Source organism: Enoplosus armatus, chromosome 6, assembly GCF_043641665.1.
Source record: "Enoplosus armatus isolate fEnoArm2 chromosome 6, fEnoArm2.hap1, whole genome shotgun sequence".
In the NCBI taxonomy this organism is placed as follows: Eukaryota; Metazoa; Chordata; class Actinopteri; order Centrarchiformes; family Enoplosidae; genus Enoplosus; species Enoplosus armatus.
The window spans coordinates 15,045,271-15,072,691 of NC_092185.1; the positions used below are offsets into that span (position 1 = coordinate 15,045,271).

Here is a 27,421-nt window from a genome sequence, read left to right on the forward strand (position 1 = left end):
CTCCTCCAGCTGTCTGCGTCTGTCACATTACTCTCGCCTTGCAGGTTGCAGCTGTCTGTCAAGAGTCTCCCAGATCCAAACAAAATTATGCTATTGGTTGCATTATGGCAAATGTAGGATCCGGTGTTTTTGAAGCTTGAACCATACAAGGGACGAAAAATCAGGATATCGCAGCCTCTGTTGCTTAGATTTTTTTTTGTCTGTTGTGAGTCCTCCAACTGTATGAAAGTGCAATATTAAATCTCTGGTGCACCCCTTTATAATCTATCTATTTTAAACCTTGAAACCCAAAGTAGATTGCTTGTGTTACATGAGCAGTGTGGGAGGTAGATCAAGGTCTCTGACAGTGGTTGTACATTACATTATGCACACCTAATTGCATCACACATTTTTTATTTTTCAGATATCTCTGTAATTCATACTGTACTTATGTAATGCTTTTTCATCCCACTCTGACCAGAAAAAAAATTGAGCCCTTGAATTAAAGGTATAAATATTTTTCTGTTTGTCATCAGCAGCAGACAAAATTAAAATTGGCCTGTCATCATATTTATAGCTAGCCGCAGAGGAGCGAAAAGCACCAACTATAGTCTTTTCAAGTTACAACAAGCAGCTAAGTTGTATAATAAACCTTGTTGTCTTTGTGAGTTCTGCTGAGCGCTGCCACCAGAGCACAAGCTCGTGTGATTGTGTGTTCTGTGCAGAAGCCTGCGTATCCGAATCCAATCTCATGCTCTGCCAGAGAGATATTTCTCCATAATTTGATTCCAAGCCAGGACTTTATGAAAAAAAAAAGACCACAGGTCACAAATGTTTGAATAATTTCTGTAATCATGCAGAAGTCATGAAGCACAAGCAAGCATCAATCCACTGACAGCATGTCCCACAGATGCATGAAATGATGTAGAATATTTTCTGTCGGGATACATGATGAAATAGTGACTGTTTGAAATTGGTCAGAAACAGACAATTACTTCAGGGCTGTGGAAGTGACACCTCAAAGTGGTCTTTAATCTTAATTTCATTGCCTAAAGGGCACATGTCTGACAGAGTAGGACATTATTGATCTGTGTGACTAATTTATTTACTTTCATCTCCATCTTCGTGGCCACACATGTGAGCAGGTTGACATGCTGTTTGATCCGCCACTGACAGCGGTGTCCTTGTCGTGCTCCCTTTAGGTCGATACCTGCGCCTGAAAATGTTCCGCGAGGATCATGGCTCCTGGATGACCATGTTCTTCAGCACCATCCTCCTTCTGTTCATCTTCTCACACATCTACAACCTTTTCCTGCTGATGGCTGGGAGCATGAAGTAAGCCATTCAATCTCTCTCTCCGCCCCTTTTCCCTCATTCTCTGCTTCCCATTTGTTAGAGCTGCCATACGCTCCCCTTTGGCTGGCGTGATTGATCTAAACATCTCGTCTGAACAGAGACTCGATGCCAGCCTGATTAATCAGCCCAGACTTTAAATCACAGGTGGGGGCAGGCAAGGGGAGGGTGCTTAATCCTGAAAGATCACCTTCAGCACCCACACTTATTCTCCCATGATCTTGACTTATTTTCTGACACCTTTCTGCCCAAATACCAAGATATTTTTGCCATGTCTCTCTCAGTTTGTGCCTTGGCTTTCGCTCCTGTTGCCCTGGCTTACCTGCTGAGAAACCACTGTGCACAGCAGAGCTTGACACCCACACATCAAGCCAGTGACAGGAATCCGTTTATGCATTTGCAATGTGTCCATCTCGAAGAGCGAAAACATGCCCTTGAAGCCAGCCAGCCAGACACGAGGTCGCCGGGAGGTGATTTACCATTTTGTTTGTTTGGGCTGTAAAAAAAAACAACAGTGTGGCAGGTGTCTACTCGGGTACAAGCTGTCAAGAGGGAGGCCAGGGCTATAATGGGATCTGTCTATACACTGCTGTTTTTCCATATTAACAACAAGCATCAACTATCCATAAGGTGCAGGCAGATGAAGGCTATTAGCTAGCAGGCAAGGTGTTGTGTTTTTCTATGGCCAGAGGGATGAGTTTGTATAAGCAGCCCATCTGTCACTCTGGCCAGCGCGGTGACACCGGCATCCATCTTGTCCGTTCTCTCTGGTTGCCCGATAAAAAGGAAACGAGCAGCTGAGCAGAGAGGGGCAGGTCCGCTGAGACGATGAATGTTGCTTGCTCAGGGAAAAGTTACATTTGCAGTCGCACTGAGTGTATCTGTCACAAAGAGGATTCCTTTTTACTGCCTCTCATTTCAGCCTTTAAATTTCGAAAGATTCTGTCAGTGTATTTTGAACTAGATTCGCCAGATGACATTCGAATAAATACTTGAGGAACAATAATAAGTTAATCAGACATTTTTTGAGACATAATATATAATTTATATCCATCTAACATGTGTATGTCACACATTCTCTGCCATTAGCCGCATCAGTTGTCCAGATACAAAAGGTAGAAACCATAACAGCCTATTACACAATTAAACTGGCTGACACATTATTAAAACTCATCCATAATTATTTGCTTTAGATGCGTGTTGAGCAGCAGTTATTCAACATTGCAAAGCTCTCCTCGCAAAGACAGATGGTGCTGTTGTAAAGCGAGTGAACCCGCCGCTGCCAAGACACCTGGTCTTTTTCTGCACTCGTCCTGCCCCTCACTTTCCACCCCCCCCTTCCTGTCCCTCTTTCCCGCTTGTTTTCTTTCTGCTCCAGCAGTGTGTCCGCCGAGGACCCGGGCCCTGCCAAAAACCATTAGTGTTCACATCTCTGTTCAAGACTGACATGTAAGAACAATGTTCACACTCTGCCAGGACGCCCCTCAGAAGACGGGCTCCGGGGCTGCGATAGCATGAATGCAGCAGAGTGAGCAAAAAGGTGATGGAGGCTGAGGAGGAGGTAGTCTGGGGGGAGTGGGAGAAGTGCTCCAGCCCTGATGATGCAGAGAAACTTAAGTCTTTTGATCTATGTCCAAACCCTATTTGCATCGCCCCCCTCACCACTCCAACCATTCCCTCGCCCTGCAGCGAGGCTGTTGTAGTTTTCTCTTTAGCCACAGCACAAAGGAAAAGTACAATATCCCTTTGTGGCCACAGCTGCCCCTCTGTGGGAATGAATGGTGTTTTTCCTTTTCATTTGGACTGAAAGAACAAGCCACTGTGAGGTATTATTACTGCCAAGGGTTTTTAAAGGGTAGGTATTTTGGCACGGGTTAGCTGGCTTTGACATCTAGCCATGATGGTGCACTGCAGGGGATGCTCTTCTGGTGGCTAGACAGGGCATCCCACACACACACACACACACACACACACACGCCAACCACATATTGTTCATGTCTCGCACCTCGCTCAAGTTAGCTGGGACATGTATGTGTATGTGGGAGGGAGAGAGTGAGTGTGTGTGAGTTTGTGTGTGGCAAGGTGGTGGTGGTGGTGGGGGGGGGTTGGCGTCTGTCTCCCTGCTGTCTTCCTGACCTGATGCTGTATGCCGCCTGTGCCCTTTGCTCATTAATATGCTTTAATTTTCTCTGACCTTTCAGTCGGTCTTGAGCTTGATTTAATTAAAACTAGTGATACATCCACAAGGAAAGAAGATAAACTGCGGCACCAGGCCAGTAAACAATCACTGATAAGAGATTGTATATCTTTTTGGATGACAAGTATTTATTCATGATTAGTCATGTAAAATGGATTCATCAAAGCCATTATCTCTCAGCTCAAAGACATTTCCAGACTGTGTAATCTTACACATGTCCAACAGTGTGTTAGCCAATATTTAAACAGCCACTTCGAGGTCAACAGCGATCAACCTGTTACCTGGCTTATATCACATCAGGAAAAAAAAGCCTGTCCATCGTGGCTCCCTGGGAGCTGTAATCCACACTTGTTACCAAACCCTCACATCTGGGCTATTTGCATTTTAATGTAACTGTCAGATTAGGAGGGGGCTGTTTGTTCGAAACCAGGGGAGTGTGACCGCCCTGGGAGTTTGACGGACTTCATGAATGTTCTGTCACGCTGCACAATCCCATTCCGCCATCTTACGGCGCCATTACCAGCCGAAATCAGCCCCTAATTAGATGGTGTTATTTAATTAAGACGGCCCAATGCGTGGCGTACACATTAATCATGACTAATTTAGAGAAAGGGGGTGGTAAAGTATGTGAAGGTGGAGGAAAGGAGGGAGTGTGTGGGGATATAATAGGGAGCTGGAATGGGGCAGGGACAAGAAAGCTGTAAAATGACTTCTATACTTCTTCTGCTTGTTACCCAGTAAAGGGATAGATGGATTGATGTCAGGATAGAGGGGAAAAGAGGGGTAATCTGAGTAGTGGAAGAGTTGAGCATGGGATGGAGGAAGGGTTTGGTGGATATCTTTGATGAGGAGCAGGGAGGGATGCATGTGGCATTTGACTACAGCGATACCCTGAGCGGGATTATGAGGGTATTTGTCTTTGTTTAACATGATCCTTTGTGCTGCGTGCATGCTGGTCCCCCTCGTCTGTCTGTTTGCTTGTCTGGCACTAAGCTGGGGTAATACCATGGACGAGTGGATTTAAAAGGCTGAATAAATAGCATGTTGTGGCATGTAGATGCCTCCTGTTGCATGCAATCACACATGGGACTTGCTGCTGCCTCCAGTATTGCAGCATGCTTCTAACAATGGGTTCTGTGATCAGGCCTTTACTTAATGCTGAAATGTGTAACTATCAAGCTGTCTCTGTTAGTTTTAGAAATAGATATACTTTTTTACTTTTTTTTAAAATAGATAATCATAGGCAGTGTTGGGAACAAACGCATTACTCAGTAACGCAGGACTTCTGGAGAGCTGTGTGCAGCCACCGACGCTAAGCTAGCTGCTGGATGGTCAGTAAATCTCTCCAAACTGTAATCTGCCTGCTTGTTAAACCACAGCATTTTATACACGTGTGAAAATACAATGATGTATTGTGAAAAATGGAGGACTTTTAAAGGCACCTTTAATGGATCTGAAAGCTGAGAAACAAAAATAATGAGTAATGTGATGCATTACTTTTGTAATAAAGTAATTATATTTTCAATGAGTAATCGATTATAGTTTTAAAGTAACTTGCCCAACACTGGTCATAGATATAGGCAGGAAATCCCAATTCACGGTCCACCTACTAGCTTTTTCCAGAGCTGTCAACATGAGGTTTTGAATGAGGTCTCGAAGACCATGTTTTACTTTGGAAAGCTACGGAAAAAGCTAGTAAGTGGACCCCGGCTCCTGGATTGTTTTGGACTGTTTCCATGGCCAAGAATGAGCTTTGTGGCTTGGCTTGTGGGCCAACATGAACGAGAATTCCTAACAGTGCTATGGATTAAATCAACAGCCAGTGAGGTTGCATGCCAACAGATACATCTCTATGACAACTGAGCAAACTGAAGGCTGTGTAATAGGGCTGCAACTAATGACTATTTTCATTATAATCTGCTGATTAGTATCTTGATTAATTGAATAATTTTTGGTGTGTAAAATATCAGAAAATAGTGCTAAATGCTTCAAATTGCTTGCTTTATCCAACCAACAGTCCAAAACCCAAAGAAATGAGTTTACAATGATATAATGCAGCGCATGTCCATATTGGATTAACTGGTTGTGGGCCGATAATAAGATTTTAATTATTTTGAATTGTTATTAAGTAATTTTTCAAGCAAAAATGGCAAACATCCTCTGGTTCCAGCTCCTCAATTGTGACAAGATCTTTGGCTTTTTGAACTGTTGGTCAGATGAAACAAGAATTAGGCCTATTAATTTTTTTTAGACCAAAATCTTATCAATTAATTGACAAAATAACTGATTAATCTGATTAATCTATAATGAAAATAATAATTAGTTGCAGCCATACAAATAATAATTCCTAGGGATTTCTATGTTCAAATGAACTGATTTGCTTGTCATAACATCATCATCATTTGGGACAACACCAAAGTACAATTCTAGACATTGTCCGAAACAGTTTTACTATTAAAACCTGTTGCTGTTTGTAAATTGCAGTAAACGTCTTGCAGTTTGGATTAATCGATCTGTCTTTGCCGTCCTCTCTCTGCCTCGTTCATACTTACACACCCCCACACCTAAGCATATGTCCTTCTGGTTTTCACACTCCTACACGTGCACATTTTGTTGGTATCTCAAAAATTACGTGTTTAACAAGTGTTCAGTATGTATAAAGCTTTCCCTCCAAAGTCATTTTCTCTTCTCTCAGAATATCTTTGAAACAGACTGTGTGCTATATGAAGCACTGAAGTAATTTCCTCTCTGATTATATTATCCTGCTGTTTTCTGGGACAAAGGGTAGGAGCGTCAGTGGCGGCTGCAGCCCCCACATACGTCACTGTCACATAAAGAGGAACACCGTTGTAAATAGTAAACATCATACCATTGACGACGGTGTGTGTCCACTGGTAAAATACACTTTGACATGTATGTATGATGTTATAGATGAGTGTATGGGTGTACTGTATGTATGTCTAGGTGGAAGGTGGGAAGGGTTACTGTAGCAGGACAGATGGATTGTCGATGCATGTGCGCATGCTTGTGTTCAGTATCCATTCAGTCATCTCCTCCTTATGTTTCCCCAATTACAATTGATATCTGATAATATTTCAGTTCCATTGTTTGAAAGCTTAACATTTTGCATTTACTGATTGCTGTTCCCAATTGTTCAATAAAAACCACATCATAAAGCATGTCCTGACATTTCTAAATACCACACACAGCGCAGAAGAAGTTATTTTAAGGCACACAACCAAAAAAGAAACTTTTCAGTCAGACATTTTGATGTTTTGGGGGCAATTAGTTTTCTTTGTCTAAAATGATTGAATTTTCTATGTCTATTGCTGTTGTGTGTGTGTGTGTGTGTGTGTGTGTGTGTGTTTGTGTGTGTGGTTACGTATACTGCACATTACAGCTGTTCAGTGAAAACCATGTATCTATCTATAAACTGAAGGATTAAGTGTTATTTTTTTTGTATCAAAAAAAGAAGATTAGAGAAACCTATATTCACGCCCCTGTTTACATGGTTCTAATATTATCCAGGCTTCTGATCATCTGCGTCAGTGCAAGTGTGTCTTTGATTCCACCACATCCAGCAAATCTGTCATTTCTGTACTGAATGAATTACCTCAACAGATGAGGATGAACTCACTTTGGTTTCTGACGGTGTGGATTTTGCTTTTTTTTTTGTGCTTTTTTGGATTTAGTTTCTCCTTCTAATCTTTTGACTTTTACTTTTATTTCAGCATGTAGACCATCATTACATTGATAATCATCAAATGTATTATTGACTGACTAACTGCTACATACCTTGAATTGAGGAAGCACCTGCAAACATGGCGGACACTGATCCTCCAGCTGGCATATTCAGGGTTCTGAAAACAGAATATGGTGCTTACATGTGCAAAACATAATTTAAAAAACCCCAAAGTAAAAGTAATTGTGACACTTGTCCACTGGTAGCAAAGAAGGAAGTCAGGTGATTATTATAGAGCGACAAATTTAGCAGAGTGCGGAGGTCAGGGTCAACAAAATGTCAGACTTAAAGACGGGGGACTGCTCGTTTCCTGTTTCCTACCGTCAGTCAGCATTGGTTTCTGTTAACCACGTCCACAATTGTTCCCTAACCTTAACCAAGTGGGTATCATTGTAACCAACATGATGAAGGTCTCCTAACCTTAACGAAGTAGTAATGCTGTCAAACCACGTTTCCCTAACCCCAACCAAAAAAACTAACTGAATCCTAACCATAGCCATTGTTGCATCAGAAACAGCACAGACAAATTATGTCATCCTGCTCCGTGTGCCTCCATGTATTGTTTGGGGGGGCAGCTGAAGAGAGATAGGAAAAGCAGGGGAGAGAGAGGGGACCTACAGGGGAACCCCAAAACATATTATTTACTTTAGACCTGGTTTTGGACCCCTTTGTCCTAATCAAAAGCTGATATGGTAAATGGAGGGCCTGATACAGTACTGGCTGTGATACTGCACGACGGGTTTCACTCCTACTCCTGAGCCAGGGGAATGATAAGGACTAAAGGACTCGATCTCCAGCCAGTTTAATACAGTACATGGGCTGATTCTGTGCGTCGTGATGAATTGAGATTGAAGTTTTAAGTTGCCTTGGGAGATGGTATAGTGATAGTGAAGAGAGTGTGTATTGACAGGTTTATGCTCCCTGGTAACTACTGCTGCTCAGCGTTGTATACTGTAAATATGACGTTAGGTACTGTAGTGCACACGGAGCAGACAGGCAATGCATTTCAATGTGGAGCCAGCCAAGGTCGCAATTTAATGTTCTGAATGAGTCCAGCCTTTACAGGGCAGAAGAGGTCACTCAAATGCCACGGTCACTAAATCACTGGCTGTCTGACAGAGAAAACAAGTTTATAAAACCCAGCATGAAGGTATATACGTCCAAGTGGACAGTGAAAAAAAATTAATGGAAATCGGAGTATGTGAGGACTCAGAGTAGTGAAAGCTCAGCATGCTGTTTTATAACCTTAATTATCAGGGCTCCCGTGGGCCTTGAATCTTTTAGTTGGGACTTCAATAAAAGTAAAATTAAACCATAAACTTTTTTTCTTTAAATTGATGAAAATATGGAGTTGTAGAAACTACTTGGTTTATAGCAAAGTATGACATTGAAAAAGTGTTTTTGGCACTATGCTGCAGTGTGGATTATTGATGAAATGGGCTTTTATAAGATGTATTTAAAACTTCTTTAGAGTGTCCTCTTTCATGGTCAAACTGCATGTACTCACAGCACTTTCACATCTAAAAGGAGTCAATCTGCTGCATTTTCATGTTATTGAATGTATCCAGAGCTGTTCTGCATTACATACATACAAACTGTGTAAAACAAAAATCAGTAATTAAAAGTCAGTAATTGATTCTATTCATTTTTGATTACAATATGTTTGGAATAATTGATTATATTGTAGAATGAGGACATGACATGATCATATCTTTAGTGCTGATCAATCAGTTGATATAATGGACTGCTCTGCAATTTTGATAAAGATCGTTTAAGCTTCCTATAAAGTCAAAATGCAAAAACATTTGCTGGTGTTACAGCTTTTCTCTGAATTTCTCTGAATTAGAGCTACACCAGTCAGTCAATTCATTGATTAGTCGTTCAATAGGAAAGGAATTCTTTTGGTAATCGAATAATTGTTTTACCTTTTTAAGTAAAAACGCCAAACATTCATTGGTTCCACTGGTTAAATGGGAGGATTTGCAGCTTTTTTTGTGTCATACATGTAGTAGTATAGGAAACTGAATATTTTGTGGTTTTGGACTGTTAGTTGGACAAAACAAGCAATTTCAATACCTTTGCCTCTGGGATAATATATTTTTCACTTTTTTTTCACATTTCACATTTTTTAGAAAAAAAAGATAAATCTTCTTCTGATAAATCAAGAAAATAATCTGCAGATTAATCAATAATAAAACAAATCTTTAGTTGAAAGGATGTATTTGGGGACCTTCGGCTTGGGGAAATTGTACTTTTTTTTTTTTTTTTTACCAATTTCTGATTAAAGGATACTGAAAACAAACCTATACATAATTATAAGGAAACGTTCTGATGCACAGTAGGTGATCCATTTTATGTTGAAATAAGCAACAGTTGACAGACTGGAGTGAATATAGATGGAAGAATTATGATGTGAACATGAGCAGCGGTAGCTGAACAGACAAAGAAAAGAGGAGTACTGCAGACGGGTAGGCCAGCGCCTTGCATGGCAGCCCCGCTGCCATCGGTCTATGAGTGCAAATGAGAGGCAAAATTGTAAAGCACTTTCTTAGGTAGAAAAGCGCTATATAAATGCAGTCCATTTACCAAACTCAAGCCTTTATGAAATACTATAAGAGAGATATTATAGTACCGACCACAGTTTTTAAGCAAGCAATCTCAAAAATATCACAATGACTTCTCAGCACCAAAGATGTCTCCAAAATAAAAATGCAATGATCTTGCAGATGACCACTTTAATGCAGCAGTTAAAACAGCCTTTTGGTTAATGTCAAACAGGGGTAACGTCCAAACTCATAACTCTGTAACCTCTGCAGCGCAAAATTGTAATTTCCTGCATGTGATGGAACAAGACTTTGAAAGGCATTGAAATGTCCTTGAATATTATGTCTGAACAAGTGTGGGGAAACCTGATAACATTCCACAGAGGGTCAGAGCTGGCTGAGCCGGCCGTGCTGGCGCTGACACTGCCACTGGCGCTGCGATTAAGCCACGGGAGCCATTTTGGGGCTGATTATTCATGGTGCTACTGTACTGATGTTCCACTACACTGAATCCTCTCATTAGGTCATCCGGCTCTAAAGGCCATTAAATTTTCAGTCAGCATGAATAAGTCAGAGAGTTCTGCCTCTGATCATGCAGTGCGAAGAGTCCCCAAACTCATCATAGGTGCTCTGCAAAAAAAAAAAAACCCTCTCTTTCAGCACAGGGGTAACATTTACTCAATTAAATATGTGAGAAGGGCAGGGGTTGGCGGCAGGGTAGTTTTTTAGATTTAAAACCTAGCATGTGGTGCCAGAGAGCATTTCCAGAAGTATCGATTAGATTTTCGCTGCGGGTAAATGACTCCCAATGGGATCTCCTTGGTAACTGGATCAGTGCCAAGCCACTGAATGTCTAAGTGACTTAATGCAGATATAAATCGCCATTCCAATCAAGGCCGTTTTATTTGTGGGCTTGAGCAAGGCAATACGTCATCCGCGGTACTCCACATTTTCGTCAATAAAATCCTGTCAAATCTGTTAAATGCCTGCTGCATTGATGACGTATGATTTATAATGTTTCCTTCCAGGGAAGGCTATTTCTCGCACAATTGCAGTAAACGGGTAGTTGAAAACGGTTGACATTTTGGGTCACTGGCTTGCCACAATTAATCATCATTGTTCTGTATCACCATACATGTATTGCCTGCGAGCATTTGTTATGCTTTTCACGTCTGGACTCCTATATGTTGTGAAAAGGCACAAGCAATTAACAGTAATTAAAAATGAACACCTATTAAAGCTGCTACGTTATCTAATAGCTTAAAAAGATTATCCTCAACTGCTTTTCAACAGATTGTTTTGACTTGTCTAACAACGGCTCATTGACAAAGTGAACAGCACGCCAAATAGATCTCTCGATGCAATCAGCTGAAAGATGAAATGAAAATGAACCATCAAGGGGAAACAATGAACTATGCTCCAGCAAGGTTGTAGGCAAGATTTTCCAGAGCCCTCTGTGCAATAGAAAACATTTTTATTGGGGTTTGCTGGCGGCCAGAAAATGACCGGGGAAAACAAAGACGAATGGAGCCATTGACTTCAAATACGACCCCTTGAAAGCACAGCCAGAGCCCTATCCATCGCCATCTATTATATTCATGAGTGTGACCTGTGGGGGGTGAGAGGGGGCTTGAAGGGGAGGTGATGGGTGCCCACCTGCTCCACTCAGCCTCTAAGACACTGGCTGCCAGGAGATCAAACAGGCCTCCTCGCTCCCCTCTGTTCTCTTCCTCTCTTCCCGGCACAAGTCCCATATAGGAGGCGACTGACCCACTTTTCCTCCCTCCCTGTGCTATTACCTGGAGAAAATGGAGTGATGTGGTGTGTGTGTGTGTGTGTGTGTGTGTGCGAGTGTGTCGGGTGGGTGGGTTTGCGGGGCTGAACAAAAGCTTCTCATCTTCACTTATTGTACAGAGATGAAGGCGCAACTTGGACTCCAAAGAAGGCATGTCATTTCTTATCAGATACTATTGCATGTGAGATTGTTTCTCTAATGGTGTGTCATGGCCTAGTCTGTGTTTTGCTTCTGTGCTGCTGCAGATGATGTTAACTGAGCTCACTCAGATGCAGTGCATTAACAGGAGGGATCTCATTGGGATGGCAGTGTTGATTTGAAATCAACTAGACACAAGACAAATTTGCCAAACAAATGGATAATTTGCCAAACACTTCAGGGCCAAATGAAAGCAGAGATACTGCATAAATTCTGTTGCGCTGGTGTAAATTGTTTACAATCCTCAGGGCTTTTTATGGAAGGTAGAGCCATCGCTCATTGTTTTCACTGGATCAGATTGATATTGATTGACTCTGACAGCTAGCATCATGACACTTAGCGGCAGTGACCATTTTCTCTTTTGCCCTGCGCTGACTCTCCCCCATTTGGCTCTTTTTGTCAGTGGTCCTGCCGCCTGTCTTTTCTGCCTGCCTTTACTACCCTCATAACATATACTACATTTTTTATGTCCTTTTCACTCATGGTCTTCTTTCCTTGCAGGCCTCACATGGTGACAGAGTACATGGGCATCAGGAATGAGAGCTTTATGAAGATTGCTGCAGTGGGGACGTGGATGGGAGACTTTGTCACTGCTTGGATGGTGAGATTCCAACTCTTATGTATCCTAAACATTAAATACATTGAATTGAAAAGGTTGAATTTTGCATCACTGGAATCAAACATTTGAACGTTAACCCTGCATTATTAAAAACATTGATATTGATATAAAATTATATTTTTTGACGGCAGCTTCTGGACGGCACGGGAAAAACAAACGTGCAGGGCGGCAAAATGAAACACGCATGACGATATGTTGCCATGGTGATGTTGTATTGTTCACAAAGAATGGAATAAAATACATGAAATAATTTTGTGTCTATTATCTTATATAATTATTCTAGTAATGCATGTTCTATATAAAATGCAGCTATTCTATTGCAAACTTCTAATTAATGTTAAATTCCCTCCAAGACATAAGGTCATTCATTTCCAACATGGATAGTGAAAGAACTGCACATGTATTCCTTGTTTACGTTTTTCTGAAAAAGAGACGTTTTAAGCTTCTCGTTGTCCAGATCGCTCATGTTTTTGTGTGAGGGAGCTACATAACATCCGCTTGAAAATTCTGTCGCGGAGGATGGCAAAAAGTTAAAATATTTTAGCTTTGGACGGCAATGCCGTTTATTGTTACCGTTGCCGGTGTTCTCTGCCGGCCTCACCTAATTTTGCTGTCCTGTTCTTATCCACTAAAATGATATCCGGTTTGTCGTCTAAAGTGTCCTGGCAATCAGAAAACCTGATGCTGCCTAGAGTCGGTCAGATTAAGGCAATGAAATACCCAAACATTTTAACACACATATATAACAGCTGTCTGCCTGAAGTACACCTTATGCTGTGCACATGTCATTGGATTCCCCATAATTACCAGTTTCTGACTTGTAAATAGCGTTAAACTAAACATCCAAATCATAATCACAATAATTCCAAATTTTTCTAAAAGCTCTGATTTGGTGCTTCGATGATATGAAAGTTCCTGAAAATGCAAACTAATATAGATGCCTCACCTCAGCCAAAGCCTGTTTTTCAAGATAATGAAACCTAAATTGAGTGGATATAGTGCCGTATTGTCTATGCACAGAAATTAACCCTCACATGACCAACTCTGCAGTCATACAGCCTTCTTGAGCTGTCCAACATGAACGTGGCATTATGCTGATGAAAGCCAAGTCTGACAATGCAGAGCCAAGCCTGAGAGGATAAATTGGAGATACCCTTTCGGGCCAAAGTACAATGGATACACCCTTTTGAATCAGCTAATTAGCAACAATGGCATTCCTCTGGCATGATCTGCTCAGGCCAAACCTCAAATTCTTTGCCCCTGTGGTGGGAAACATACAAGAATAACATCCACAGTTTTCTTCTTCTTTTGTGTAATAAGCATCACAGCCTTGCAGGGCTGCAAGCGTGGCTACTTCTAGCCATGTTTTTAAATCTTAATTTAAGTATACTAAATTCATATAGAAGATACACGGTGTAGCCATTCTTCATGCACTCATCTAATTTCTAGGTCAGGTGTATCCTCTCAACAGCTTAAAGCCCTCTGTGCCGATCCAGTTCAATCTGCAGCTGTACCAAATCCTTAGAGAGACATGTAGTTTGATCTGAGAAGGGTCAGAGAAAACAATGAATGCACAGGGAGGGACAGAGTATGCTGGAGGAGAAACCTTCCTCTGTTCATTTGTCAACATAAAGAGAGGAGGAGAGCTCCAGCGGGAGTGGACTACCTGTGGTGGGAGGAGTGGGGCTCTGACACCGGCATGCACACAGCTGAGACAACTTGACAAGCTCCCTCACCGGTCACATTAGTATTCTACAGTACATACTGCAGAGAAAGAGAGCGGGTGGAAGGAGAGACAGGAGAGGGGGAGGAGGAGGAGGAAGAGGAGGAGGGAGGTAAGGAGTAAGACACAGAGGTGAAGGGGAAAGGGAAATGTAGAAGTCTGGTCGTAAGGGAGACGGGGGAAGCAGCGAGTGAGAAGGTGAATCAGGGAGACAGACGTGTGTGTGCGAGAGAGAGAAAGTTAGGCTAAGGCAAAGTGCTGATTCCAGAAATTACTCACAGGGTTTTTTGTTTTTTTTACATTCAATTAATTCAACAAGGCACTTTGAGGATGACCTCTGTGTCTCCTCCACATAGCAGATTTACAGTGTGTCTTCACTAGATGAGTGAACAGGAAGTGTCTGATTTTTTTTGCAATGCTGCAATGCCAGAAACATCTCATAGATTTCCTGATTCAAATCCTTTTTCCAACATGAGCTACAGTATCTGCAGTGAGGCGCTTTATTGACGAACTGACCTTGCCTCTGCAGCGGCTCCACACAAAGAATGTAGTGGGGGGTTTTATACTCGGGCATAAAATGCTCTGATACATCTCTGCATCCATGTAAGAAAATCGTTGATTTCTTTTAATGACATTAAGGTTGACAATGTGAAAACATTATCAACTGATATAGGCAGTGGGAAGACATAATTAATAATGAAACAAGCCAATATTTATTGGACAGATTCTTTAATATTTAATCATAGATTGACAATTAATTCATATTTCAATCTAAATAGCCATATTGTCAGATTTTTCATGCGTGTTGATAACTTTTTAAACTTTTTTTATTATCTATTATTTAGCGTTAGTTAGCATATGTATAATTAAAAATGTGTATGATCAAAAGGTATCGGTGAACCAGAAGGTGGATTAATGAAATCCAGAAGGTTTTACTTTATACTGTATCTGAAAACTGTTAATGATTTGTTATTTCTTTGTTGATTCACATAAACTGGCTGCTTGGCCAAAAGTATGTGGACACCCAAATATTAGACCCATATGTGTTGAACATGTTATTCCAAAACGTGGGTATTAATCTGCTGCTGTACCTTTCTTCTTGTAGGAAGGTTTCCCAAATGGTGATTAGTACCTGGCTGCAGGGACTTTTAGAGCATTAGTGAGGTTGGGCGCTGATGTTGGCCACTGATGTTGGGCAATAAGGCCTGGCTCACAGTCGGTGTTACAGTTCATCCCAAAGGTGTTGGATGGGGTTTAGGTCTTTGGACACAGCCAGGCTAGCTGTTTGCCCCTGTTTTCTGTCATTTTATGCTAAACTAATCTAAACTATCTTAACCTCGTCTACATCCAGTCAAATTAAGTAACTTTACATGCTCTTTCCTTTCTGCAGGTGACAGATATGATGCTCCAGGATCAGCACTACCCAGACTGGGGCAAAGCAGCCAGAAGGTTCTGGAAACAGGGCAATAACAGGATTGTTCTCTTCTGGTATGTTATCTTCTTCCACTGAGATGAACCATCTGTGAGACCTTGTGTATCTTTGCCTACATACATACACGTTAAAAGTTCAGATCAGTTTCTCTACCACCTACTAGCTTACTAAATGCATTATTTATTCCCACAGGGCTCCGTAGATGTGTGTGTGTTTATGTGTATGCATATGTGGTCTCTCCAGCCCGTTGCAGTCAATAGCCGTGTTAATCTTCCCTCACTCAGTGTCAGCACCTTTAATTAGAAGAACAGGGTGAAAATCAATGGACACAGCAAGGTCGCGGGGCAAACCATGGCCCTGCCTTTTACTTCTCGTACCACAAGCTGTGACCCTTAAATAACTGCTAAACAAATGCTGCAAAACATGTCCGATATGCCCATTACTAGACGGCCAAGTAGAACCATTCCCTGTTTAGATGTATTACACCACCAGTGCGCGGTCCCTGCGGTGTTCATTCACCAAAGTGGCTCAGTGCTGTCAGTCAAATACGACATGCGAACGCCTCTCCAGCGGTTCATTGAAGGGTCATAGTGAGAAGTGAAGGACATGTGAAGGAGAGGATACGGTTGAAACAGTTTGACATCTGTTTGATATGTACACAGAGAGCTCAAGACATAGACATCCCAAACTTCAAAGACCGTTTGGCCGCAATGTTTAACATTTCCTTTCGCAGAATTGATTCACCTGCGATTAGGATGCAAGCAGTCGAATTGTTCTGTGACTTTTTCTGCAGCCCTTCATGTTATTGATGGCTGCCCCGACTCGCACTGTCGCAATCAATGCAGGATTTGACGAGCCATCGTTTGAAATTCCGAGCTTGAAATATGATTGATAAATGTGTTTCAGGATATATCTTGCCAATATGCGCTGAAGGGCCGTGGCAAATTGTAAAAGACAGTGCCAAAAGTTGGCCATGCTGAGGAAAAGAATCCCACTGTGGAATAATAAAAACCCTCAAAATGTATCTCCCAAACAGTTGAAATGGGATATGAGCTGGCATTCACTATCTGCAATGCAGCCAGCCGATGTGTGGTGTGAGAATGCACACAACAGCACAGTAATCACTGGGTGACATTGAGACAAAATACACAGTGGAGAATAAAACTGGCCTTTGTCATTGTGCCTCTCTTCAGATGGCTGAGAAATTTTCCAGTAAACAGTGAATGCAGAATTACAGCAATGTGACATAAACACAATTCAGACAGTGTGAAAGAGCGCAGAAAAAAACACAGCAATCACTGCATGCAGGTAAAGAAATATTTTGGCTCATGTTAAATATGTAAATACATGGAAATATGTATGTAGTAGGGTTTTGAATTGCATTGTCTCTGCATCCACAAACAGAAAGACAGACACAGTTTTTCTCTATGCACATTCATCTTCCTGGGAGCTTTATCTGCTGCCATTTTTCAAATCCAGGTGAAGTTGTTGTTCAATACATTATTGAGATCATGAAAAGAGAAACTGAATAGCACTTGATTTTTTTTCTTGCATTTGACGTGGGTGAGGAAGTGGAGCTGTTTGTCTTTCAAGATATACGATGTTAACAGAGCACCTCATCTAGTTTGAAATTTTAAAATTGTACTTTTTTTTCAAGGTCTTTTTAATGTGTCATTCATAGATTTTTCTCCCCTCCTCTCCTTCCTTTTCCCTTCCTCTCCTCTCCTTCCTTCTTTTTCTTCCTTCCTTTTTTCCCCTACTCTCCTTATTTCTATTCCCTCCTTCCTGATGAGATGAGAGGAGAGGATCCCTCCTCTCATCTCCTTCCTTCCTTTCCCTGCTTTTCTCTCCTCTCCTTTTCCTTCCTTCCTTCCTTCCTTTCCTCTCCCTGCAGGACAGTGCTCTTCTCTTTGACATCGGTGGTGGTTCTGGTCATCAGTACCGACTGGATCAGCTGGGACAACCTGAACCGTGGCTTCCTGCCCAGCGACGAGGTCTCCAGAGCCTTCCTGGCCTCCTTCATTTTGGTCTTCGACCTTCTCATTGTCATGCAGGTAGACCGCTCCCCTGTGGCCAATTAAAAAAAGGGAGCTGGGACGTCTCTTGGCTTACTCCGCTACCCATCTTGCCAGTTCCCCTTCCTCCTCCCTCCCTCCCTCCCTCCCTATTCATCAATGGGCCACTGCGGCACAGAGCAGCAAGAGGGGTGTTTGATCACTCTCAGTTGGCATGGACACAAACACACACGCGCACACATGCGCACACACACGCACACACACGCACACAAAATATAAAGATATACAAACTGTTGTTTACTCTTTTACATCTCCTCTCTTTTAGTCCCTCCATCCCTCTTTCCCAGACCTCGGCCATGAACTCACCCTTTCCTCCCATACTCCCCTGCGAGCTTAGTTTATTTTCTTTAATGATGACTCACAAGATTGGAGTTTTTCTCACTTTTTCTTTCCCCCCTTCTTTTTTTCCCACCCAATGTCCTCCCTCCCACAGGAGAGTGTACATCAATAAAGCCTGTGTCAGTGGCTCATGAATATGCAAATGTGTTTGTCTGGGCTAAAAAACACATAACTGTATTGAGGAGAAAGAGAGTGGGAGAAGGCGTCTTTTTGTTTTTTGTTTTTTTTGTACGCTGCTAGCCAGGAGCCAGAACCGCAGGCCAATCATGTATGTGGTTTGACTGCGAGCCTAATTCAACACAGCTTCTCCAAATGCTTAATGAACATATTTCACTGGGCCTTGTTGGTGGGTATTAGAGGACATGTTGCAAGACTAATATTTGGTGTCTCCTGAATATACGTTTCAACTCTGTTGATTATGCTAATTACTAAGAGACACCAATTGTGTGAGAACATCTTCTAGTATTACAAATACACGACTCCACAGAACCTGGCAAGGACACCATTATAATTCCCCTGGTAATATGTATTACAACAACTGTACCACTAAAAGTGATTTCTAGACTAGATTGAACAATTCATTATTTTAAGGAGGGCTACTGGCTGCTCTGGCCAGTAATTACCTCACACTGTGGTGTTTTCCTCATTTATTTACCTGATTATTGTGATTATGCAGATATATAGAAACAGCTCAGCCTACAATATGCAGGCGTTTCCTCACAAAGATGCTGGTGCATTGCTGAGTCCAGCTTTTTCAGCTTCCTGAAAAAGCCACAGACCCGATGTGACATGAAGGGCACACTCCTTATTTTGACATCTCCGTTTAACTCCCCGGTCCGGTCTGGACCCGCGTCTCCCTCTCCCTTTAGCTTGACGGTATATCATTCCTCACTCGCATGGATTTGTTTATGACGGGCCCTTCTCATTTTCTGCACAGTGTACAGCAAGCACATTTACTACAGTTATTTATGAGTTGAGTTAGCCTGCGCCGTTACATGGCCCAAGCACCGGGGGCCGTCACTACGTTCCACCAGTCAATAAAAATTCATCCGCCACAGCCCTCCCAACAGCTTCATTCACCTCCATCTTGCAGCACAGGGTGCCATGGTTAATCTCTCACCTCCATGAGAAAAGATGGGTGTTGTTGTTCTCAAACTAATTAATGCTCCAATTAATGACCTGTCTGGATTTGCCTCCAAGCTGGGTTTTGCTTTTTTCATAGTTTTGTGTATAATTGTGCTGTTTCTCTGGATTTTCCCAGCTGAATGTCAGATTACTGTGTCCTTTGTGTATATGCATATACACATTTACATATGTGGATGATATGCTGATATACTCCCTGCCTGTTTACTCTTCTTATGTCATAGAGACTCATTATTTTGTGGGAGGGAGGTGCATGGCTTAAATGCCATGCCTGTTAGTGCTATAGCAACAGATACTGCAGCTATGGAAGAGGAGTGGAGGACTTAATTAATATCCAGGGGGCCATCACCAAGCTGTTATGCTGTTCATAGATATTGGCATGGGAGACTCTGGACCACATGAGGATATAGTCAGTGCAGACGTGGTAATGTGATGCAGCAAGGCGCTCTGTGCAAATAACGGGAACCGAGGGGAAATGTAGCTAATCTGAAAATAGAAATGCTGAAATGATGTGTGCCTTGGTTTTTTTTCTGTAATAGAGACGACAAAAGCTCATTTGCAAGATGATTATGTCAGCTCAGTAGAAAGAACCGTTTTTAAAACATTTTAATTTTCTTCGCCATCAGTCTGTGTGTGATTTTCATTAATTTCATCTGTGTTTGGCATTTTAATTACATGCTTTCATAATGCAAAGTAACTAATTGCAGTTACATAAGTTAATGGACATTTGAGTACATGAAAAATATATATGTATTGCACTAACAAATGTATACTGTATTATTTACTATAAACTAGTTGCAATTCAAATTTTGGTGATTTTTTTAGATAAACTGAAGGGTTTAAAGTTCCTTTACGGTTTGAGAAAATTCTTCTACCTCTTTACTGAAAAATACATTGTCACAAATCTGATCACAGTGCTGTTTTCGTAGCCCATGAAAGGTTTTGGACATAGTTGGTTTTCACAGGCACATTTGCATGTGTACCTCATCGAGAGTAGTGACTGCTTTTCGCTGGAAGCCACTATCCACCGAATGTAACCACCTACTAGCAAAAAGAGCCAAGTGACACCACAGGGCATGGGCAGCTTTTAAATGTCAGCGTGGGTCGCCTGTTGATTGTTGTTTTGACGTGTTTAAATCCCTGTGCACATTAGTACACTCCACAAGCCTGTAAATACTCAGTGTAGTCTACAGTGTACAGCGGCTGGCACCATGTTTGACCTCCAGTCAGTGTATGAAGAGGCTCCCCAGAGACTTCATACCAACTAATATGAGAAAGTTCAATGTGTTCATGTTTCTACAGCTGAGGCTACATTATCACCATGGTAAGCTAAATTTACCATGCGGTATTTACCGTGTGTGTGCTCTGTGTGTTTTTCAGGACTGGGAGTTCCCTCACTTCATGGGTGACCTGGATATGAATCTACCAGGGATGTCAACAACACATGTGAAGGTCAAGCTTCCTGTCTGCAAGAGCATCTTTAAAGAGGAGTACCACATTCATATCACAGGTACAGGCAGACACGAGCACAGCTGCTGCATACAAAGCACAGGGTCATTTCATTGTTTCATGAGGAGAACAGTTCTTCACAGAATAAACTAACACCCATATTCATAAACTGAACACGAGGTTGAGAAAACTTTGCCCTATTTTTGAATTCTGTTGTGATTACTAAACCTGCTCTCCCTGCTCTAGTTTTCCATTTTTTCCCCATGTGGGAAACAGTTTGATGGTTAAAACACAGCAACCATTTATAATACATGTGTAGCTGATGTGGCACACAGGTGGCTCCACCGCTGCAACTGCAGCATCTCTTATCTCTCACATCTCTGTGTCTTAATGTTCTCGGAGAGCGAATATATTTCCCATTGGAAACCGTCCTCGCAGTTTCTCCATTTTGTTCTGCCGCGTACACACGGCAACTCACAACCATCAAGAGAAGGCAAAACCAATGTTCCTGTGCTAAATGTTAAGCTGTTCAAATGCTCAGTGATTCGCGAAAGGTTGTTAACCCTAATGCATTGCATATCCATTAAGTATTATGGAAATGGCTCCGGCGCAACGTGATTGGTTTAACTAAAAGCTTATTAACAGCATATCTCAGGGAGAGGAAAGGAGAGGTGTCACGTATACCCGGGGAGACATCTGCCTGCCATCAGTCAACCTGGGGAGATGGCTGTCTCATGGTAATGTAGTGATCTCGTTAGAAGATACTGTGGAGGAAGTAGCACCTGCAAATGGATCTATCTGTCTCAATGCATAAGCTATATGCAAAGGGAAAGGGACTCTGATAAATGAATGTGACAGCATATCTGTCTGTCTGACTCTGCCCTCTAAATCTTGTTTGGAGTGGGCTTGTGCTGGACATCAATCTGCCTGTCTGTTAAATTATATGTACAGTGTGTGCATGTTTATTCCTTGCTTATCTGTCAAAGATAGCCTTGTAATCTAATAGAAGTCACATGTCTTGTTACAGGTAAGTGGTTCAACTACGGTATCATCTTCCTTGTGCTGATTTTGGACCTCAACATGTGGAAGAACCAGATCTTCTACAAGCCCTATGAGTACGGTCAGTATGTCGGGCCCGGTGAGAAGATCTACACAGTGGAGGAGCCAGAAACGCTCAAGAACTTCAACCACAGCACACTCACCTACGAGTGGCGCTCCACTAACATCAATCCCACCACCAACTTAACCTACGTTGAGCGGGACATGTTCCTCCACAGCCGCTACGTCGGAGCCAGCCTGGACATCAAGTGCCTGGCCTTCATCCCGAGCCTGGCAGCGTTCGTCCTCTTCGGGTTCTTCATCTGGTTGTTTGGGCGATTTCAGGACAGCGAGACCTTCACAGAAAACCAAGATAAGTCGTACGAGAGGATAAAGAGGAAGTCGCCTTCGGAGTACAGCAAGGAGATGGGTGTGACACCAGAGGAGACGCATGTGACCATGAGTGATGTTCTGAAACGATCAGGAACACCCATGCTTCTCTCGGTGGACGGGCCACACTTTGGAGCGACGCCCTCGACGAACTCAACTATTTCCATGGAGACCCAAGAGACGCATCCAAGCATTGTGATTGACAGTGCAGAGCAGGAGGAACCAGCAGTCTCTTTTGATGTCCACAAGCTCTCTCCGTGACCTCATGAACTTCTGAAACTTTGAACTATAGAACTGCGGACAGATTGAAAATAAGAGGCTTGGTGAGCTCAAGATGCAGTTCGTCAAGATCTTGAATTGTTGCTTTTCAGATAAGACCGAGCTGCAACAGAAGATGAACTGTTCACGAGATCCAAGAAAAGGACAAAGTGATGTTGCATGATCACCAAGCCAGTCCTGATGGCTTTTGCAGTTGCATTTGTTTGAATATATTTTTGTAAAACAATCTTTTTACCAATTCTGGTAACCAATTCTGGTAACAAACACATATTTTAAAACAGAATGCAAACTCTTAATTGACATGGTGCTCGCTCGGATTAAGCATTTTCATAATTCAATTTTGTCATGATAGACTATTTTGGTGCCTATATCAGAGGAGTGTTTTTACAGTCATGATACTGCGGTCAGGTGGATTTTATTGTATCACACCAGTGTTACAGCTACACTAGTGCCTTGATATTTCATATGTTCAGATACAGACAGAAACATACTACAGTCTATACTACTGTAGGCAACGAAACGGAAGATGTCCTAGCTATGGTCTGCTATATTAATGACATATATATGCTTTCACATCATACGGACAGTTTTTACCTCACTTGATCATCAGACTTTATCATTTTAATTTATTCTGATGTGACGTCTCTCTTACTCAATTTTAAATGTATCATTCTTGTTGAAATGACATGATTATGAACATCAATGTAAGTTGATGACCTATTCAAACCCCACTCTTGATATTAGTTGCAGAGATAATAAATGCAATCAGCAGAGATCAAATAGCAACCCAACAAGCCACCTCATGATTGCTTATGGGGCTGCTGCACCTGGACTGAATACCAACAGAGTCAGAAAGGTGGTTTTGCCCTTGGCATAAACATGCCATTGAAGTGCAGGAGAGGCTTCTGCTCCAAAGCTCAGGGCTTCTTTATGTCTAGATAAACCTTAAAAGTTTTAGAAGCAGTTTTGCAGTCATGGTAAATGCATGAAAACATTATTTATTTATTTAAAACCTTATACCACTGTAAAAAAAAAAGAAAATCAACCTGATTTCAAACGCAACTGGAACCTGCAGCAGTTTTCTTTACACTGGCTTTGAAAGTGTTCACTGCCTTTTTACGTATTTTCCTATGCTATGCAGTCTCTTTAAAATACACATATTTGGAGTTTTTGGTCCAAAAATGGATGCCCTTCAGTTATTTTCTATGAAGTGCAAATACTAACTCAGTTATTACTACATTACTAACTGCATTGTTTCATATAAGTTTGTCACATTTCAGTGAGTACTTTGCATAGAAATTTGACCAAAGATACCAAATAATTCAGTATTTTGAGCAAATATTGCTACATAAGGTAATATGCTACTTTAAAAGAGATATATTCATGATAGACAGAGTGGAATGATATTATGAGCTCTTGCATCACTCTGCATTATAATGGTCTATCGAAAATAACCACAACCTTATCTCCCTAACACCCCAATCCTGACAGAAATGTGTTCAAAGTAATGTAGCCCGGGGTGTGCCACCAGAATAGTTACAGACTTTTGCAGTGTTTAATTAGTATCAATTAATAAACTAATGAATTATAAAAAGTCAGTTTTTAAATCAGTTAATTTAATTTGTATTGCATATATATATTTATATACTAAAGTAAAATAATGATTGAAAGATCATTATATTTATATAAAATATGTACTCCTAACATAAGGCATCTCACAATTAATTTGTCTGCTGCTTTAACATTTACAGTTTTCATTTCATAATTGCTTAAATTTAAAGACGTCTCCAAAGTAGTATCAGCAGAGCTCTGATTGGCCAACTGCTCTGTATTTGCGGGAGTCGGGCCAATCAGAGCTCACGTTGCTGCTCTGTGAGATTTCATTTAATTTTTAGGTGACACACTGCTTACATGAATTTAAATTATTATTACAGCTATTATTAGAGCCGTCTTCATATTCAAGCAAACACATAATGTAAACTAAATGTTAAACAGAGTTTGTAAATATTAGAAAGACAGAATAAGGAAGTAGAATTGTTCATTGGCATATTTATTAATTAGCTTTTTTAAATGTATCAGTTCATGAACTGATTATATGAAATTGTAAAACTTAATAATTATTCTGGTGGCACACTTCAGACTCCTTACATGAATTCCCTGTGTGTGTGTGTGTGTGTGTGTGTGTGTGTGTGTGTGTGTGTGTGTGTGTGTGGCTGTGTGTGTACATTGTGGAGGCAGAGGTGTCTATTTGTGTCTGTAAAGGATGTTTTATACTTAATATTGCGTGTGTGTGTGTGTCTGTGTGTCTGTGTGTGTGTGAGTGTGAGTGAATGTGTGTGCACTGGAGGCTTGTGAAGTGCGTAGGTGTTTGCTACTACACTTGTTTTTGACAAAGGCCATTCTGTGAAGAGGTCAATTTATTTAGCATAATTGGTTTGCAGCTCTTGGTTCTGTAATTATCCTTATTTACATTACAGCTCTATGAAGACATTAGATATTAGTGTCTCACCAAAGGGCAGAACCTCTTTGGACTTGAAGGGGATGTAATATGTTTGTATTGTGTTTAGGTTAAAAATGAGGGTTTCCTCTTTGTTGTTCATACTATTTTCATTGAATTGTGTTGCAAGACTGACACTTCCTTTAGTTCCTGTGTGTTTGTGCTTTTTTTTAAAGCAGAGGAAATCTCCTTTTAGTGTTTACTCAGTGTACTGTACGTCTGTTGAACCTTGTGTTACCAATAAATTAATACATTTGTTATTTACTCTATTTTGTTTATACCACTTTGTGACATTCAATAATATCAGAATATCTTTGAACAAGGTTGCTGATCTTGTTATGTAATTCCCAGTGAGAAAAGCTCTAGTTTATTCTAGTTTTTCTATATGCTTGGGAAATAGTTGCCAAGCAACTGCACAGGTCAAGCTTCTTGCAGCTGCTGACCCAATTAACATGGGTGATATGAGAAATAATGATACTATCTTCACAAGGACACTTGAATATGTAGCCTGCATACACATGACACCTGGCTCAGATTAGTATGAGTCCTGCTCTGGGCCTGTCCGCTCTTTGATTTATGCCAAACAATTTGAATTTGTTATGTGTTTTGTTCCCCGGCAGGATTTGTTTACAGAACATGTATACGTGTAAATGAGTTATAGATTGGTTTGAAAACGTCTGAGGAAGGAAGAGTGAACTGATCACAGACAAACCAGGGTCGGAACCTCTCCAAGGCCTTTTTCACAGCAGACAGCACCTGTGCTTTTCCTACAATGACAAGTCAAAATGTCTGCTGTGAAAAAGGCTTATTGTAATGTTTTTGGTGATCCCCTGACTTTCCTCTAGCACCACCTTCTGTGGACTGAGTGTTTTGAGACTTTCACAGTATTAATATTGCACCTAGACCTGCTTTATAATCAAAAAAGACATGGAAATCTCACTTTATAGTGAGAATAGTTAAGTAGACTAAATTGTGACCGTGATACCACAGGTTTAATCTCTGCAGCAGTCCATCATCAGTTGCCATGCATCCTGTGAAGTGTAATTGCATCCACAACACTGAACTCCACTCGCTGTAAATTATCCCTAATAAGAGCATCAGCGAGGTGCTTTTAATGGTAAATATGAAAAGATACCTACTGTGTGAAAACCAAGTAGCTGTGCGAACACCCAAGGCCTCACTGTTACTTGTTGTTTGTCTGGGAAAATATATCTCATTGCAGGGAGTATTAGCTGTTTGACTGAGGCCTCTTCCGAGTCTGCCATTGGGCTGAGAAATGAGATATTGATTTTTAGAGGACCATGCAGTAATTGAGAGAACACATCAAAACTGGAGTTTCAAAAATGTTTGTGGGGTGTTGGAACCTTATGCCCGTGTTGTGTTACCGGTGTATTGACTACTTTCCCAATGTAGTGGATGCATTTGTGTTGGTGGCATTCATGATCGATCCCACTCCCACATGTTTTTTTAAAAATATTTCACATTATTCACTGTTTTGTCTGTTCACATATCTTTTAGCACCAAATCAGAAAAGACACAAGAACTGGTTTTGAAAAACACTGAACTGCTAGTGTTGTATCTACAGCTAAATATAAACCAGAAAAGTCCCCCAGAGGAGCCAAGCCACAACTACAGATCAACTGGAATCTCCTCTACTGTCTTTGAGCTATCCTCCAATTAGATCAGTGTATCATGTCCTGGCATGGCCCATCACTCTGTGCTGACAGCTCCGTGACTCTGGGAGACCCTGTGAAATTTATCAGTGCAGTCAGTCCCAGCCAGCTAGCAGGTTTCCCCCTCAGTCCTTTCATCAAGCCCGAGATGGTTTCTGTCCCCAATGGCCACACGGGAAACAGAATTCATCACTGATTCCTTCTGCAGGTTTGTGATACCTTACAGAGGAACATGTGGCTCGGATAAATCTGAGGGTAAATCTCTCAACACATCCAACAACTCACTTGGAGGACTTAATCCCCAGACATGGGTTTGTGATAATGATGTCTGCCTCACTTTTTCTCTGAAAAGGAAAGGGGATCCGTTTTTATTCTAATTGCTCTTAAGTCAAATCAAGTGAAGAATTAAGTGTTGCACTGCTGGAGGGCTTTGTAGCAGCTTGAACAGCCAGTGACAGAATACACAGTTGAAAGCTACATTTTGCTATTAAATTCTGTATTTATTTCATTTGAATTGTACAAATAAACTGAGAATGCTAAAATGTGGCTTTTCATTACTTCAGGTTCCTCCACCAAAAAATGATTAACTCCTAAAACACTCCTTTTAAATTCCATTAAATATTCTCTTTCTCCAATTATGATATAACAGAACTAATTCGTACAACATGTTGTCGAACCACATCGGAAATCAACAGCGCTGGAAGGCGGAGTCAAATGCCAGCCATCATAGAGAGAGGGCAGATGCGATATCATTTAAAAAAGGGCACATTTTCACAGTCTCTCCTGAAAGACATTCTTAGTGAAAAGTTACAGAAATTGTTGTGCAAAGAGAGAGAAAAAGAGCTAGAAAGAAGTTCAAAGCCTGGCTCCTTTCTCACCTCCGCACAACCGACCAATCACGGCGTGAAATGCGCGTGAACGATGGATTGTCGGTTTCAGAAAGTTATTGAATCCAAC

The 27,421-nt window shown here is 41.3% G+C and overlaps 1 protein-coding gene across 1 annotated transcript in view; it reads left to right on the plus strand.

Moving 5' to 3' along the window:
* The window catches only part of tmem117 (transmembrane protein 117), a 37,324-nt gene extending 15,048 nt beyond the window's left edge, over positions 1–22,276 (plus strand). The window contains exons 2-7 of the mRNA XM_070908060.1: positions 1,182–1,314; positions 12,309–12,408; positions 15,540–15,637; positions 17,476–17,635; positions 20,519–20,648; positions 21,615–22,276. Coding sequence (XP_070764161.1) covers positions 1,182–1,314; positions 12,309–12,408; positions 15,540–15,637; positions 17,476–17,635; positions 20,519–20,648; positions 21,615–22,276 — 1,283 coding nt within the window. The remainder of the gene's footprint in view (positions 1–1,181; positions 1,315–12,308; positions 12,409–15,539; positions 15,638–17,475; positions 17,636–20,518; positions 20,649–21,614) is intronic.
* Positions 22,277–27,421: the final 5,145 nt, after the last annotated feature.